Source organism: Suncus etruscus, chromosome 14 (assembly GCF_024139225.1).
Source record: "Suncus etruscus isolate mSunEtr1 chromosome 14, mSunEtr1.pri.cur, whole genome shotgun sequence".
Taxonomy (NCBI): Eukaryota; Metazoa; Chordata; class Mammalia; order Eulipotyphla; family Soricidae; genus Suncus; species Suncus etruscus.
The window spans coordinates 23,125,476-23,141,385 of record NC_064861.1 but is presented as its reverse complement, the minus strand read 5'-3'; the positions used below and the strand labels follow the sequence as shown (position 1 = coordinate 23,141,385).

The 15,910-nt window shown below is 45.2% G+C and overlaps 1 protein-coding gene and 1 non-coding gene across 2 annotated transcripts; one reads left to right on the top strand and one right to left on the bottom strand.

Annotated features, from left to right (window-relative positions):
• Positions 1–11,587: 11,587 nt before the first annotated feature.
• Positions 11,588–11,721, top strand: LOC126028759 (small nucleolar RNA SNORA51). Its single transcript, XR_007502475.1, has one exon. It is a non-coding gene; the product is annotated as a small nucleolar RNA SNORA51 (small nucleolar RNA).
• Positions 11,722–14,949: 3,228 nt separating this feature from the next.
• On the bottom strand, positions 14,950–15,390 carry LOC126027933 (peptidyl-prolyl cis-trans isomerase NIMA-interacting 4-like). The gene has a single exon (XM_049786968.1). It carries the CDS (start codon positions 15,366–15,368, stop codon positions 14,973–14,975), a length of 396 nt encoding a protein of 131 aa, XP_049642925.1. The 5' UTR covers positions 15,369–15,390; the 3' UTR covers positions 14,950–14,972.
• Between the last annotated feature and the right edge of the window lie 520 nt (positions 15,391–15,910).

Sequence of the window (15,910 nt, the reverse complement as noted above, 5' to 3'; positions counted from 1 at the left end):
AGTCAGCCATCTTGGAGAGAGTCTTCCATTTCTAGTCAGGTCTTCAGTGTCTTCAGTGACAGCTCCTAAGAGACACTGAACCAGAATCACATAGCTCAGTTGCTCTCGAGTTCCTGTTCTAAACAACAGAGATAGAAAATAGCCAGAATGATAGCACAGCAGTAGGGAGTTTGCCTTGCACATGGCTGACCCCACATCCCGTATGGTCCCCCGAGCCTGCTATGAGTGATTTCTGGCTGCAGAGCCAGAAGTAACCCCTAAATGTTGACAAGTACGGCCTGAAAACAAAAGAAAAAGAAAGAAAAATAAAAGAAAATAGAAAAACTCCACAACTTGGGGGCACACACTGGACCTACTCAGACACTTCCCACCCCATCGCACTCCACCCTTGCCCAGCATTGTCCTTGCCCAGTGTACAAGAATTACCTTAAGATCAACACTGAGCCCAGTTCCTGTTGCTTGCTGTCTTCTCTCAGTCCCACTGAAGCGGAGACTGTAAAACACTGAGGTTTCTGCTTTCCCCATGAAAGTTTCTGCTTCTGCTAAAACTGCTTAAAACGGATCTTTAGTTTCTGTCTACGCCCTTTGTTAGTTTTTTAACTTGTTGAAATATGGCCTTCAGGGGCCGGAGAGATAGCACAGTGGCATTTGCCTTGCAAGCAGCCGATCCAGGACCTAAGGTGGTTGGTTCGAATCTTGGCGTCCCATATGGTCCCCAGTGCCTGCCAGGAGCGATTTCTAAGCAGATAGCCAGGAGTAAACCCTGAGCATCGCCGGGTGTGGCCCAAAAACCAAAAAATAAATAAATAAAGAGAGAAAGAAATATGGCCTTCAGATAAGAGTTGGAGACAAAGGGAGACACAAGACTCAGAACATGGGGCTGGAGAGATAGCATGGAGGTAATGTATTTGCCCTTCATGCAGAAGGTCAGTGGTTTGAATCCCGGCATCCCATGTGGTCCCCTGAGCCTGCCAGGAGCAATTTCTGAGCATAGAGGTAGGAGTAACCCCTGAGCGTTGCCAGGTGTGACCCAAAAACAAAAACTAAAAAGACCCAGAACATGGCACCCATGTCTGTGCATTCAAGATAGGCCTTAACAGATCAGCCTTGTAACATCTGAATTATGTATTTTGTGGCATTTGAATTGTGTATCCCTTTTATCTGCTTCCTGGGGCTGTACATTCAGCTCTGACGCATGTGATGGCTATATAAACTCTGAATCCCTTAGACTTGGGCTCCTTGACTGAAAGTCTTCGACCCTTAGCTAGATAAACAAATAAAACCCGGCTTTGTGACTTGCATAGCCAGGTGGTCTCTTTGTCTTATCACGGGATGATAGCATGAACCTAACAAGGCTACATCTCACCTCTATGGGAGAGTGTTCAAGGCTCTGATCATTTTTCAGAATAGCTCGGAACAGCCAAAGTTACATATGTTCCAGAAATGGACTTTGGAGCTCAACAGGTTTTGACTCTAGATCTCTCACTAGAGACACTGTTCTCAGCCTCTCTTCCTCAGTTTCCTTAGCTATAAAACAAGGCCAATAGCAGTGGCTACTTCACAATCATGAGTGAATTTTAAAGATTGTCATAGGAAGTGTTGCAAAAATTATCTACTTTGAGCTGAAATTTATTTATTTATTTATTTATTTATTTTGGGTTTTTTTTTTTGGGGCCACACCCAGCGGTGCTCAGGGGTTACTCCTGGCTGTCTGCTCAGAAATAGCTCCTGGCAGGCACGGGGGACCATATGGGACATTGGGAATCGAACCAACCACCTTTGGTCCTGGATCGGCTGCTTGCAAGGCAAACACCGCTGTGCTATCTCTCCGGGCCCTGAAATTTATTGTTATGGTAATAATATTGTCCCAGCATCCCGTATCATCCCCAAGCACCACCAGGAGTGACAATAGTAACCACTGAACACTGCCAGGTGTACTCCCTCACCCCTCCCTTTGGTTTACCACATGTTCTCTTGAGTAAAGAGCTAGGAATGACCCCCCCCAGGCTGCTAAAATAAATAAGGAATTTTAAAAGCAAAAAGCAAGTTTGCACAACACCACAAGTATCATTTATGCTGAAGTGTGCAAGGGCCAAGTGTATCAGAGGCAGGGATGAGGGTGCTTCTGTGGGGGAGCCTAAGGGAAGAGGCTGAGAGGGCAGGCAGGAGAGCTTCCTCCTTTCCTAGACCCTCCTCTTATGGTGCCTGATTTCCTCCACCTTGGGGATCATATTACCATATTTCTGAAACAGCGATGCTAAAAAATAAACGGTGGGGACAAGAGCTATAGGACAGCAGATATGCCTTTGTTTTGTACATGGCCAACCTGGTTCAATCCCTAGGGCCCTACATGGTTCTCCCAAGCACCACCAAGAGTGTTACCTGAGTGCAGAGCCAGGTATAATCCGTGAGCACTGCTGGGTATGCTTTCAAACAAGCAAAAGTCAACTGTGTGACCTACAGAGGGACAAGAGTCTCAGGTCTGGTAGGTTTGGGGTGTAGATGCTTTCTAAGCAAAGTGACCATTCTGTACTAGTGGACCTCTGGGGCTTGCAGAACAGCGAGCAGGTGTGTCCTCTGGTAAAACACAAGGCACAGGCTGACCTGGGAGGGAGTGGTGCCATCTCAGAGCAAATGACAAGGCCCCAGCAGCACCACAATAACATGGGGAGCTGCCGCTGATTCTGAGCAGAGTCCACTTCCTGGGGCTCTGGCTGCCTTTGGAGATAAAAGCCAAGAAGGGGCCTTTGAGTGCTCTTGGCATTGTGCCTCTGGTGGCCTCTTTCCTTAGAACTCAGTGTGCTCTGAGGATAATGGCTTCTTTCCTGGAAAAATATGGTTTCTGCCCCACAAACTGGAGCTCAGAGGCACCAGGTGATAAAACCTTGTATGCTTCTGCTAATGGAATAGCTGCACCCAGTGCAGCACCTGGTTCACTGAGCATTAACCCGGGTCCTGGGAGGGTTCCAGGGGCTTTGCATTTCCATGCGTTATTCCCTTTCTCGGTCCCAAGAAGAATCCTAGGAGGGAGGCAACATTATTCCAATTTTTCTCAGAAGAAGAGCATAAGAGGGTTTATAAAAACCACCCAGATCACACACAGGCTTTGAATCCAGGCCTTGTGCACTCTTTGCCTTTTGATTATTCAGCCTTCAAAAACAAGCTTTATCAACATTCATTAAACACCTGCTCTGTGTCAGAATCTGGGAGCAGGATCCTAGGATCTGGTACTAAAGAGACTGACCCTCCTGGAATTTGCATACAATTGGAACTCACATAACCTCAAAACATTCACCCAGCGGAGTGACCACCCCTGCAGCAAACGATTCAGTGGCACTTGCTACACTCACCATCTTCTATAACCATTTCTATTTCTTTCCAAAGCATATTTTATCACCCCTCATCCCCAGAGAAACTCTTTCTCTACCATTAAACAGTTTCTTTTAATTTCTCTCTCCTCCCAACTTCTGATAACCACCAAATCTATGTTCTGTTTTTGTGCATTTACCTATTCTGAACATCTCCCAGACATGAAATCAGATGATGTGACCTTTCGTTTCTCTCTTCGCTTAGGACGAACTTTTCCAGATTCATCAGCATGGTTCTCATTACCTTTGCGCCTGTTCTGTAACCTGCTTAACCAACTGGTCAGTAGTGGATGTTGAGGCTGTTGCCCTCTGGTGGCTGTTGAAAGTATTGCTACTTGCATGTCCAGGCACCTGTTTGGGCCTGTTAGGTCTGGTAGGCGGCATCTAGGATCTGCTCTCCTGGATGTTACTGTCATTCTGTAGCTTTTTGAGAAATCGCTGAAGCAGATTGTGATCTTTTGAAATCCTTTTGTCCTTGACTTTCCTCTACAAAGGGGAGACACCATCTAGAATGACTAAGAGAAGCACAGAGAAGAGAATGTATCAGATTACCTGGTTGAATCTATCTCTTCTCTGAACCCCTATAGTGACCTTTTATTTCATTATTATTATTTTTGTGTCTGAGTCATACACAGCAGTCCTCAGGGCTTACTCCTGACTCTCAGGGATTACTCTTTTTTTAATTTGTTTTTTTTTAAATTTTTTTTTAAATTACTTTATTTAAAAACCATTTATTTCTTTTTGCATGAGGGGCTATACTCAGTGATGCTTAGGGGTTACTATGCTCTTGAATCACTTCTTTTTTGTTTGTTTGTTTGTTTGCTCGGTTTTTTGGTTTGTTTTGACTTTGGTTTCTGGGCCACACTTGGTGATATTCAGGGATTATTCTCAGGGCTCTGCATTCAAGAATTCCTCCTGATAGTGCTCAGTGGATCATATGGGATGCCAAGGATCAAAGCCACATCAGCTTGTATGCAAAGTAAATGCTCTACTCACTGCCCTATCACTCTGACCCTCCAGAAACCTCTTGGCAGTGCTCAGGGTCCCATATGGTGTGCTGAAGATTGGACCCAAAGCAGCTGCATGAAAGACAAGCTCCTTCCCCTACTGTACTATCTCCAGCTCCTGATTCATTGTTTAGACTTTAGCTTTACCCTCATCAATCTCTGAAGTCAAGGCTTTATATTCTATTCTACACACATGTACTTAAACATGCTCATAGCCCCTGAGCACTGCTGTTGTGCCCACTCCCCACTAAAAAAAAGAAAAAGAGAAGAGTGAAGAGAAATGCCACTTCCTGCCCCCACTACCAACCTCCTGAGCCTGGGGACAGAGGCATAGCAGTTGAAAACTGAACTGAGCCTCTGTGGCAGGGGCAGCAGGCCCCTTTGAACCCAGGTTTGAGCATCATGGGTTCTCTCTGGAGCAGCCCCACAGCCTCCTCTCCACCTGTGGCCGCAGCCACTTCCAGGTCTCAGAAGAGAAGAGCACAATCCTGGGATCCATAAGCCAAAGCCAACTGTGAAGAGAGAAGAAGTTTGAGGAGCAGGCTGTGCCGCTGGCAGACGGAACCTCACTCTAAATTACTTCTGGTGGCTGGAAGAGAGAAGTTAAGTCAAGGTTACAAATATCATGGTCACAGGAGAGAAATGATTGACAGGAGGTCATACATGACCTTGAAATGCTTCAGTGAAGAGAAAAAGGAAAGAAGACAAAGAAAGTGCTGGGGAAATGGCTTTTGTGGGCAGAGCACAGGCTTTGCCTTCAGGAGGCCAGGTTGGTGCTGACTCTGCACCCTTGAGTTACAAGTGGCCCCAGCACTGCCGGGTGTGAGTCAGAAAACAAAACAAAGCACAAATTAAAGCTGGAAATAAGAACGAGAAGTTTGAAGATTCAGAATGAGGGGCCTGTGACCCTTCTCCAAATCTTCCTCTTTTTCTAACCTCTTCTTTGGTACGTAAAAGTATGTAAAACCTGGATTACAGGGCCTTCCCCCAACATGGTAGGTGGGGTTCTGGGTGGAAAAGAAAAAGTGCTGGCTTTGAGCTCCAGAGGAAAAGAAAGCACAGCTCGACAAAGAAAGCACCTGGTGCATAGGCAGCACATGGTAACTGAGCACATGGGAGAGACTCATGGCAGAGAAAGGCCTTGAGGAATAAAGCGAGCTGACTCCAATGAATATCTTTTCTGACTGCTGTGTATTATTTCTCTGCCATTACTCTGCTTTATCAGACCCCGTCCATCTGAGAGGTAAGAAGCATGGTGCCTGTCAGCTGTAGACCATTTGCCTTGCACACAGCCAATTCTGGAGTGACAGTGGTTCAAATCCCGGCATCCCATATGGTCCCCTGTGCCTGCCAGGAGTGATTTCTGAGCACAGAATGAGGAGTAACCCCTGAGCACCACCGAGTATAACTCAAGAAAAAACAAACGAAAAAAGAAACATGGTGCCTGGGGCGGCCTCACCCCAACTCGTGGACTTTATATTTTATATTTTATTCTAAGGGGCCAAAGTGATAGTACAGTACTATCATTTATACAGTACTATAAGGGCCCGGAGAGATAGCACAGCGGCATTTGCCTTGCAAGCAGCCGATCCAGGACCAAAGGTTGGTTCGAATCCCGGTGTCCCATATGGTCCCCCGTGCCTGCCAGGAGCTATTTCTGAGCAGACAGCCAGGAGTAACCCCTGAGCACTACCGGGTGTGGTCCAACCCCCCCAAAAAATACAGTACTATAAGGTCAACTGGAGTTCAATCCCCAGCATCCCATATGGACCCCTGAGTCCCCAGGAGTAGTTCCTGAGCACAGAGCCAGGAATAACCCCTGAACACCTTTGGATGTTGCCCCCAAACAAACCAAAAAACAAAGGGTGGGGCAATAGCACAGCAGTTGGGCATTTGCTTTGCACGCAGCTGACCCAGGATGAACCTGGTTTCGATCCCCAGCATCCATATGGTCCCCCAAGCCAGAGCAATTTCTGAGTACATAGCCAGGAGTAGCCCTAGAGCATCACTGGGTGTGCCCCCACAAAAAGGAAGAAAATTCAAGAATCAAACTCTTTTTTTTTTTTTTTTTTTTTTTTTTTTTTGGTATTTGGGTCACACCCGGCAGTGCTCAGGGCTTACTCCTGGCTCTATGCTCAGAAATCACTCCTGGCAGGCTTGGGGGACCATGTGGGATGCCGGGATTTGAACCACCGGCCTTCTGCATGAAAGGCCTTACCTCCATGCTATCTCTCTGGCCCCAAGAATCAAACTCTTTTTTTTTTTTTTTTTTTTGGTTTTTGGACCACACCTGGCGTTGCTCAGGGGTAACTCCTGGCTGTCTGCTCAGAAATAGCTCCTGGCAGGCACGGGGGACCATATGGGACACCGGGATTCGAACCAATCACCTTTGGTCCTGGATCGGCTGCTTGCAAGGCAAACACCGCTGTGCTATCTCTCTGGGCCCAAGAAGAATCAAACTCTTTTTTCTTTTTTTTTTCTTTTTTCTCTTGTGCACAAGATGGGAGAAAGGGAGGGAGGGAAGGAAGGAAGGAAGGAAGGAAGGAAGGAAGGAAGGAAGGAAGGAAGGAAGGAAGGAAGGAAGGAAGGAAGGAAGGAAGCAAGGAAGGAAGCAAGGAAGGAAGGAAGGAAGGAAGGAAGGAAGGAAGCAAGGAAGGAAGGAAGGAAGGAAGGAAGGAAGGAAGGAAAGGAAGGAAAGAAGGAAAGAAGGGAGGAGAAGAATCAAACTCTTTTTTTTTTTTTTTGGTTTTTGGGCCACACCCGTTTGATGCTCAGGGGTTACTCCTGGCTATGTGCTCAGAAGTTGCTCCTGGCTTGGGGGGACCATATGGGATGCCGGGGGATCGAACCTCGGTCCGTCCTACGCTAGCGCTTGCAAGGCAGACACCTTACCTCTAGCGCCACCTTCCCGGCCCCAGAATCAAACTCTTAATATAAAAAGTTCTGACATGGGGCCGGAGAGATAGCATGGAGATAGGGCATTTGCCTTGCATGCAAAAAGACAGTGGTTCAAATCCTGGCATCCCATATGGTCCCCGAACCTGCTAGGAGCGATTTCTGAGCGTAGAGCAAGAAGTAACCCCTGAGCGCTGCTGGGTGTGATGCCCCCCCCCCAAAAAAAAGCTCTGACAAATACACACGTTCTAACAGGGGTCCTCAAACTTTTTAAACAGGAGGCCAGTTCACTGTCCTTCAGACTGTTGGAGGGCCAGATTATAGTAAAAACAAAAATTATGAACAAATTTCTATGCACACTGCATATATCTTATCTAGAAGTGAAGAAACAAAATGGGAATAAATACAATATGTGGCCCGAGGGCCATAGTTTGAAGACCTCTGTTAGAAGATGCCTCTGAGATGTGGCTGCCCTCTCCTGTGTAACTGGATTGCAGATTCTCACAAAGAGGGTTAGTCTGAAATGGCGTTGTGCTGCCCACAGAACCCTGTGGGTTGGCAGTGCTCAACCCAAGTCTGTTGATTTCAGCTTGTTATGGCCAATCCAGAACCTTGGGCACCACTTCTGTGCCTCATTCTCATGTCGGCTCCTCTCTCGCTCGGAGAAATCTCATTAAGATGCTTCCTGTGAAGTGTGTGAGTCACAGCGAGATGAGGGTACAAGTGGTGCTGATTTCAGCAAGAAATCCTCCCCAAGGCATAGCTTAGATGCCTGCAATGCCCAAAGAGTGATTTAAAAGGGGTAGGACTTTGCTTCCATTCAGTGACTGCCTTTGTATGCTGGGCTGTGTCTCAGAGTTGTGATTTGAAATTTTAAGTGTGTTTTGAAATGAGAATGCAGTCAAGAAAGAGGGAAGGCCAGAGGAAAGGGCACCAGGCTGGGAGATCTGGATTTAGTGCCAGTTCCATCCCTTTGGAGCTACAAGCCCAAATAAACCCCTTCTAGCTGGGGTGTCTTACTTACTTTCTTGGGACTGTTGGGGTGTGTGTGAGTAGAGTTCCACAGGATCTAACATCTGCCTAAAGATTCCACTCTTTTTCCTCCGTCTCTGTCTCTGTCTCTGTCTCTGTCTCTGTCTGTCTGTCTCTCTCTCTCTCTCTGTCTCTCTCTCTCTCTCTCATACACACACACACACACACACACACACACACACACACACAGGCTCTCTTAGCTCTATTTGAGGAGCTTTGGATCCTCAGATTCTTGAACCATTGAGAGTATGATGGAAAATGCTTTCAATTACTGAAATTGTCCTTCCATTACCTGAAAACTATTCTGTTCCACTCATTTGGAAAAAAAGGAAAATCACACAGAGGGTGAAATGACTAAGGAGACTGTGACTGGGTTAGGGGCTGAGTCTGGCTGGCTTCTATACAGACTTCAGAATGCATGTTGCCCTCAAACCTGAAAAGTGCCAATTTGTGACTCAGAACTCTGAACCCTGTCCCCTCTTCACAGCAGGCTGAATCTATACCATTGCTTCCCAATTATTTTCTGTCATGCCCCCCTAGGAAGAAGAAAAAAATTTTTCGCCCCCCCCATGCAACTGTAAATAGTATCTTTATTAAAAAAAAACAAACTTATTATTGTCAACAATATGTAAGCCACTATGATCAAAATAAAAATTATATTAAAAAAAAACAACTTTAACCTGCAAAGCAAATATATATAAAATAATTTGAGCTGATTTTTTAATGAGAGGTGATGTCTGGATTAATGGCTACAATGAGCACGTTTTGCAATGCATAGCTTTTCGAAGCGGGGTTTGAAGCAGGACACAGCGACTCTCAGCTCCAAAGACATACAGAGACATAAATACAGGGCTTAGCTTGTTAGGACAGTGTTTGCCGAGGTCAAACACGGCCCCCTAACGGAGCCTCGTGCCCCCCTGGGGGGTGCGCCCCACTATTTGAGAAGCACTGATCTAGACCAACATAGAGAGAGCATAGAGTATGCTGAGGGCTGTCTTCCTTATGCCCTACAGAATCCTCTCCCTACTATGATTTTAGAAAACTCTGACATAGGAGGTCAGAATGACAGCACAATGAGTAGGGCGTTTGCCTTGCATACTGCCAACCTAGATTTGATTCCCAGCATCCTCTATGACCCCCCAAGCCCCACAAAGAGTAAGTCTTGAGCACCGCTGAATGTGACCCCAAAACCAAAAATAAATAAACAAAATAAAATAAATTGTAGGATAGGAAGGCAGTATAGTGGATAAATCACTTGCTTTCCACAAAGCTGACCCAGGCTCAATTAATCCATATGGTTTCCTGAGCACCACCAAAGGGGTCCAAGGATTTTATGGGACACCTGATGTAGCATCATGTTCATGTCAGGTATGCAGCGTGATGGTTTGGTATTATATACAGAGTGAAAATGATCACAATGTATGTAACTCACATCACCACGTGGAGTTTCAGTGTTTCTTGTTTTGCAGTTTTTATGTTTGTTCCAAGATTTCTGGGCCACATCCAGTGGTGCTAGGGGACCAGGCAGTACTGGAGATTGAAAATGGGCCTTTTGGGGCCGGGCGGTGGCGCTAAAGGTAAGGTGCCTGCCTTGCCTGCGCTAACCTTGGACGGACCGCGGTTCGATCCCCCGGTGTCCCATATGGTCCCCCAAGCCAGGAGCAACTTCTGAGCACATAGCCAGGAGTAACCCCTGAGCGTTACTGGGTGTGGCCCAAAAAACCAAAAAAAAAAAAAAAAAAAAAAAAAAAAAAAAAAAAGAAAATGGGCCTTTTGCTGCAATACTCTGCTGTTTGCTTATTTGGGGTTTTGTTGAGGACTTGAAGATCTACTCTCTTAGATCAAAGGAACATTTCTTCTTTAAGTGAAGTCTTTTTTTTTTTTTTCGGTTTTTGGTTTTTGGGTCACACCCGGTGATGCTCAGGGTTTCTGGCTCTGCGCTCAGGAATCAATTCTGGAAGGTTCAGGTGACCATATGGGATGCTGGGAATCAAATCCGGGTCCATCCTGGTCAGCTGTGTGCAAAGCAAACACCCTACCGCTGTGCTATCTCTCTGGCCCCTGAGTGAAATCTGGCTGCTCAGCACATACATTCCACATCCATTCTTTTTCTTTCATTTTCTTTGTGTTGTTTGTTTGCTTTTTAAATTGCGCATGTGGAGGGAAGTGCCAGGGATCAAACCCAGTCTCATGTCTGCCAAGCAACTGCCTTACTGCTGAGCCACATCCCAAGCCCATTAACTATCCAGTTCTAGTCATGTATGTGGCTGGGGAACCTAGCGCTGGGAGGATGTCAGCCCGACTTGCCTCACCATTGTCCTGTATGTGAAAACTGCCTCTGGAGGGAACCAAGCAGAGGCTCCAGAAGCGAGAGTGGAGAGAGGAGTTGAAGAGGGTGCTAAAGAAACACAGAAGGTGAGTAGGGGAGCCAGACTCGCCTTCAACTCTCACTTCCTCTAACACCCGCTTCCTGTTTGTGCACTTCTCTTCCTGGGTAGGTCAAGAAGTTGATCTCTTCTTATAATTCAGACTATTTGAATTTGAAAGTATTTGTGGGAGGTAGATTGGACCTCAGCTGGTGCTGCTCAGGGGTCACTCCTGACTGTGCTCCGGAGATCATGTGCAGTGCCAGAGAACAAATTCAGCATCATTAGCCTGCAAAGCAAATGCCTTAACCCTGACACTTGAAGCCAATCACATTGATTCACTGTGATTGCAAACACAGGAGAGATATACCTTGACAAGGGAGAGAAAGCCAGGGCCTTGCTAGAGAAATTGCTGTCTTTCCTGCAAAGGGAACACTCCTCATAATCTGCCTGAGGCTACATGAAAAGTTTGAAACTTCATCCAAAAACAGACCCCATAATTCCATTCATAGGTGTATAGCCAAGAAAATTAAAAAAACTTTTTCTTTGTTGATGTTGTTTATTGGGCCATAACTAGTGATGTTTAGGACTTTGGGCTTTATATTCAGGTATTACTCTTAGCAGTGCTCAGAGGACCATATAGAATGCCAGAGTCAGCCTCATGCAAGGCAAGTACCCAACCCATTGTTCAATCACTCTGCCTCCCCAAACTGAAAACTTATGTTCGCACAAACACTTTGTGAATATTTTAGCAGCATTATTAAAAACAACCCTAAGAAGTAACAAATCAATCCAGTTTGCATTGATCAATAAATGCATCAACAAAATATGGTTTAGCAATGGAAAACTATTTGACATAAAAAGGCATGATGTTGGGATATATACTATGACAGAGCTAATATTTAAGAATATTATACTAGGCCTCCCAATTCTTACCACAGGCTGTGTTCTTTACACTTGACTGTATAGAAAGAAGAGGTACAATAAATGCACCCCATATACACCTCAACACAGGCCCTTTGCCTGGTCTGTATTGTGAATTGGGGGACAAGAAAAAAAAGAGAATATTATGCTAAGTCAATGGCCTGATTCCATTGATTGGAAATGACAACAATAGGTAAATCCAAAGACATAAAGAGGGGGCAGAGGAGAGAGACTGCTAATGGATATGGGGCTTCTTTAGAGGCTAATGAAAATTTTCTGAAATTTAACAGTAGTGGTAGTTGCATAGTCTTGCAAATATACTAAAATAATTGACTTGGATTCTTGAAAAGAGGTCATTTGAGTATATGGATTATATCTCAAAAAAATAGAATATTCTGATTATCCTTTTCACATCATGCTATTCCAAAAAAAGTTAATGATTTGGCTCTGATTCTCCTTCTGTCACCTTCCCAGCCAGAAGTTTCCACAATGCTGGACACTTCAGGGACCCTGCCTGGTGTGTGTGTGTTTGGGCGGGGGTCACTGGATTGACTTCCCTTTCAAAGAAGTTTGACCCTTTTTGCTTGTGCCGTTACTTGGCTGGAGTCAGAGACCTGTCTTATCAACTCAGAAGCAGCAGTGGACTGAAACTAATTCACAATTTTGTTTAAATTTACTTGTCAAAGGCAGAAATATTCAATTTCATGCATACTCCCAATTCCCCGCTCTGGGAGCAGATTTCCAGGAAGCAATTATGTAGAACAAAATGTAATGGGTAACCAGGGGTGCCTTGTGAATTATTCATAATCTGATAATGATTTTAACCCATTTTTAACATGACCTGCTATTGGTGTCGGATGCTGGAAAGAACCCAAAGTAAGCAATGCAGAGATTTCCTTTAGTTATGCTTATATAACCATAAACCTCTGCCTTTCCCCAAACCACCTGAATAATTAAAATCAAAAGAGGTCTGGGATCCCTTTTCCTTCCAGAGTCTGTGAGCAAATAAATGCCTTCAAGACTTCGAGCTCACTCACCCATCATTCATCATAATAGTCTTTACTGGGACCCCAGAGTGGCCCCATGTCCTGGCTTCCAGATGGCATATATTGTTCCTGTGCTCTGGATCATTTGAATGAGTGAGCAAAAAGTCAAAGGAATGATCCACTGAACATACAGAAGATGCAAGCTCTGTAGATTTTGCTACTTAATCACTTGTGGAATGGAAAGATGTGTCTTGCTTGCTCTCAAGTGTTTTGAATCTGTAAAATGGAGGAAAATGAGACTTGCTTTGCTGCGTTATTGGGAAAATTTGAGTACATGCTAAGTGTTCAGTGTGCAGTCATTGTTATGAAGATATTAATATAACATAATACTGTTAATTGTGCTATTAGCCCCCCAATAACAAGCCTCTTCCTCCCCAGAGGTCCCAAATCAAGCTGTGCATCAGAATCGCCCAGGAAGGGATTATTTTTTTGTTTGTTTTTGGGCCACACTCAGTGGCATTCAAGGGTTATTCATGTCTCTGTGCTCAGAAATCACTCCTGGCAGGCTTGGGGCCAATATGAGATGCCGGGGATCAAACCTGGGTCGGTTGTATGTAAGGCAAATACCCTACCGGCTGTGCTATCGCTCTGGTGTAAAATTAATTTCCACGCCATTATTTCCAGCCCCGGGTGAGCTGGTCTGAAGCGGGTCACTGCACAAATTAATAAACCAATCCAGGCATAGGGGAGACATCATGGAATTAAGTTGAATCTTACCTTGTAGTCTCTCTGGGTCCACCAAACCAAAGCCTCTCTTTATTTGCCAGTTCAAATCCCCACCAGGTGGGGGATGACCGAGTGAGAGACATAAGTACCTTTAAGCCAATCTACTTTGGCATGTCAAAGGGAAAAGGAAAGAGAAAGCTGGAGATTGCCTCTGTTTTGGGTAAAAACAGGGTGTTCCAACACTCAGGCTCCTTAAAAAGAGTTTTTTAGAGTGATAGTATAGTGGGTAGGACATTTCTCTTACACAAAGACCAACCTGGGTTCTATCCTCAGCATTCCATATAATCCCCCAAGCCTGTCAGGAGTGATTTTTGAACACAGAGCACTGTGAATGTAGCTAAAACCAAAAAAATTTTAGGGGGCCAGAAAGATAGCATGGAGGTAAGGCGTTTGCCTTGCATGCAGAAGGTCGGTGGTTCTAGTCCCGGCATCCCATATGGTCCCACATGCCTGCCAGGAGCGATTTCTGAGCATAAAGCCAGGAGTGGCCCCTGAGTGCTGCCAGGTGTGACTCAAAAACCAAAAAATAAATAAATAAATAAAAAATTTTTAAAGATATTTCCATTTTCGGGGTCGGAAAGAAGCACGGCGGTAGGGCATTTGCCTTGCCACGCAGCAGATTCAGGACTGACGGTGGTTCAAATCCCGGCATCCTATATGGTCCCACATGCCTGCCAGGAACAATTTCTGAGCACAGAGCCAGGAGAAATCCCTGAGCGCTGCCCAATATAACCCAAAAAACAAAACAAAACAAACAAAACAAAAAACAAACAAACAACAACAACAAAAAAAGATATTTCAGTTTTAGTTTTCAAAAAATTCTTTTTTGTTTTGTTTTTGGGCTACACCCAGTGATGTTCTGGGTATGCAGTCAGAAATTACTCTTGGGCCCGGAGAGATAGCACAGCGGCGTTTGCCTTGCAAGCAGCCGATCCAGGACCAAAGGTGGTTGGTTCGAATCCCGGTGTCCCATATGGTCCCCCGTGCCTGCCAGGAGCTATTTCTGAGCAGACAGCCAGGAGTAACGCCTGAGCACTGCCGGGTGTGGCCCAAAAACCAAAAAATAAAAAATAAATAAAAAATAAATAAAAAATAAATAAAAAAAGAAATTACTCTTGGCTTCAGGGGACCATATGGGATGCCGGGGATCAAACCAAGGTTCGTCCTAGTCAGCTGTGTGCAAGACAAGCGCCCTACCACTGTGCTACTGTGCCAACCCCCAAAATTCTTTTTTTTTAATCTTACTTCAAAAAATTTTTAAGTGTGCAATAGTCACAGGAGTAATGAAAATATAATGGTAGGGGCTGGAGCGGTGGTGCAAGTCTTGCCCGTGCTAGCCTAGGACAGACTGCAGTCGATCCCCCTATGACCCATATGATCCTCCAAACCAGGAGCAATTTCTGAGCACATAGCCAGGAGTAACCCGAGCGCCACTGGGTGTGGCTCAAAACAAACAAACAAAGAGAAAATATAATGGTAGAGGGTGTCTACAACTTAGGAAAGTGTCCCAGTCAAATGGTACATTTAACAGGTAAGAAAACCAAGGCCCCAAGATAATGGGAATTGCTCCAAGTCAGACTTTTTTTTTTTTTAACTTTTCATACACTTTTATTTTCTCCCTTCTACCATAATAATATGATAACCAAATTTAGTCTTAACTGGAGGGTCTGTAAAGACAGGTTTATCTAGACCATTCACAGGCAAGGCAAATGCTGCTTCTTGAAATGGTCCTACCATAGAGCCTCTGGTCATCCAACCCAAGTCACCCCTTTGCCTGGCTTTATCTTCACTATACTGTGTGGCCACTTCATTGAATCGCATTCCAGACTTTAACTTTTCCATGGCTTCCATGATTCTTCCATGTTTTTCGCACAGAATGTGCCTGACCTTTACTGCATTGCCACCACCTTTGGGACCCTGAGCCTTCTTGTCAGCACTGTCACTCCCAGAAGCTCCTCCCCCTTTCCCCGCTTTCCCGGAGCAGCTTTTCCCTTTGGGGGGCATCTCCAAACCTCGCTGATGTATATTTTCAATTCCAAGTCAGACTTTCTTAGAGCTTAGATCAGGTCCCCAAAATTCTCAGGTTGCTGGCCCAGTGTTCTCCCCACCCCCCACTTCCCCTGTTTTCTTTTGTTAGATGTGTTCCTGTCGTCACCAGGGTCACACTCAGGCTCAAAGCCAAAGGTGTCTGCGGAAATAACACAGAGCTTACTGAGACCCCAAGTCAGGAGTCCAGGAAATTAGTCAAGGAGAAGAAACTGGCCTTGTAAGAGAAAACCACCCAGCTTTTGATCTCTTGCTTCACATGACATCTTTGGGAGAGGAGAAGCCAAGGGCTGGATGGACAATTTACCTTTTCAGAAAACTTGAAACAGACTCTGGGCACAGCAGTGGGACCGTATGTGAGGACCCATGAAGGGGAGAAGAGGGGAGGGAAAAAGGAGGGAAGGGAAAAAAGGAAAGAAAAAAGAAGAGAAAGAGAAAGCAAGAGAGAATGAGAGAAAAAGAGAAAAAGAGAGAAGAGAGAAAGTTGCAGTTGACATTGC

What these genes read in the sequence shown, in the direction of transcription:
- LOC126027933 (XM_049786968.1), bottom strand. Translation starts at nt 15,368, where the DNA reads ATGCCCCCCAAAGGGAAAAGCTGCTCCGGGAAAGCGGGGAAAGGGGGA.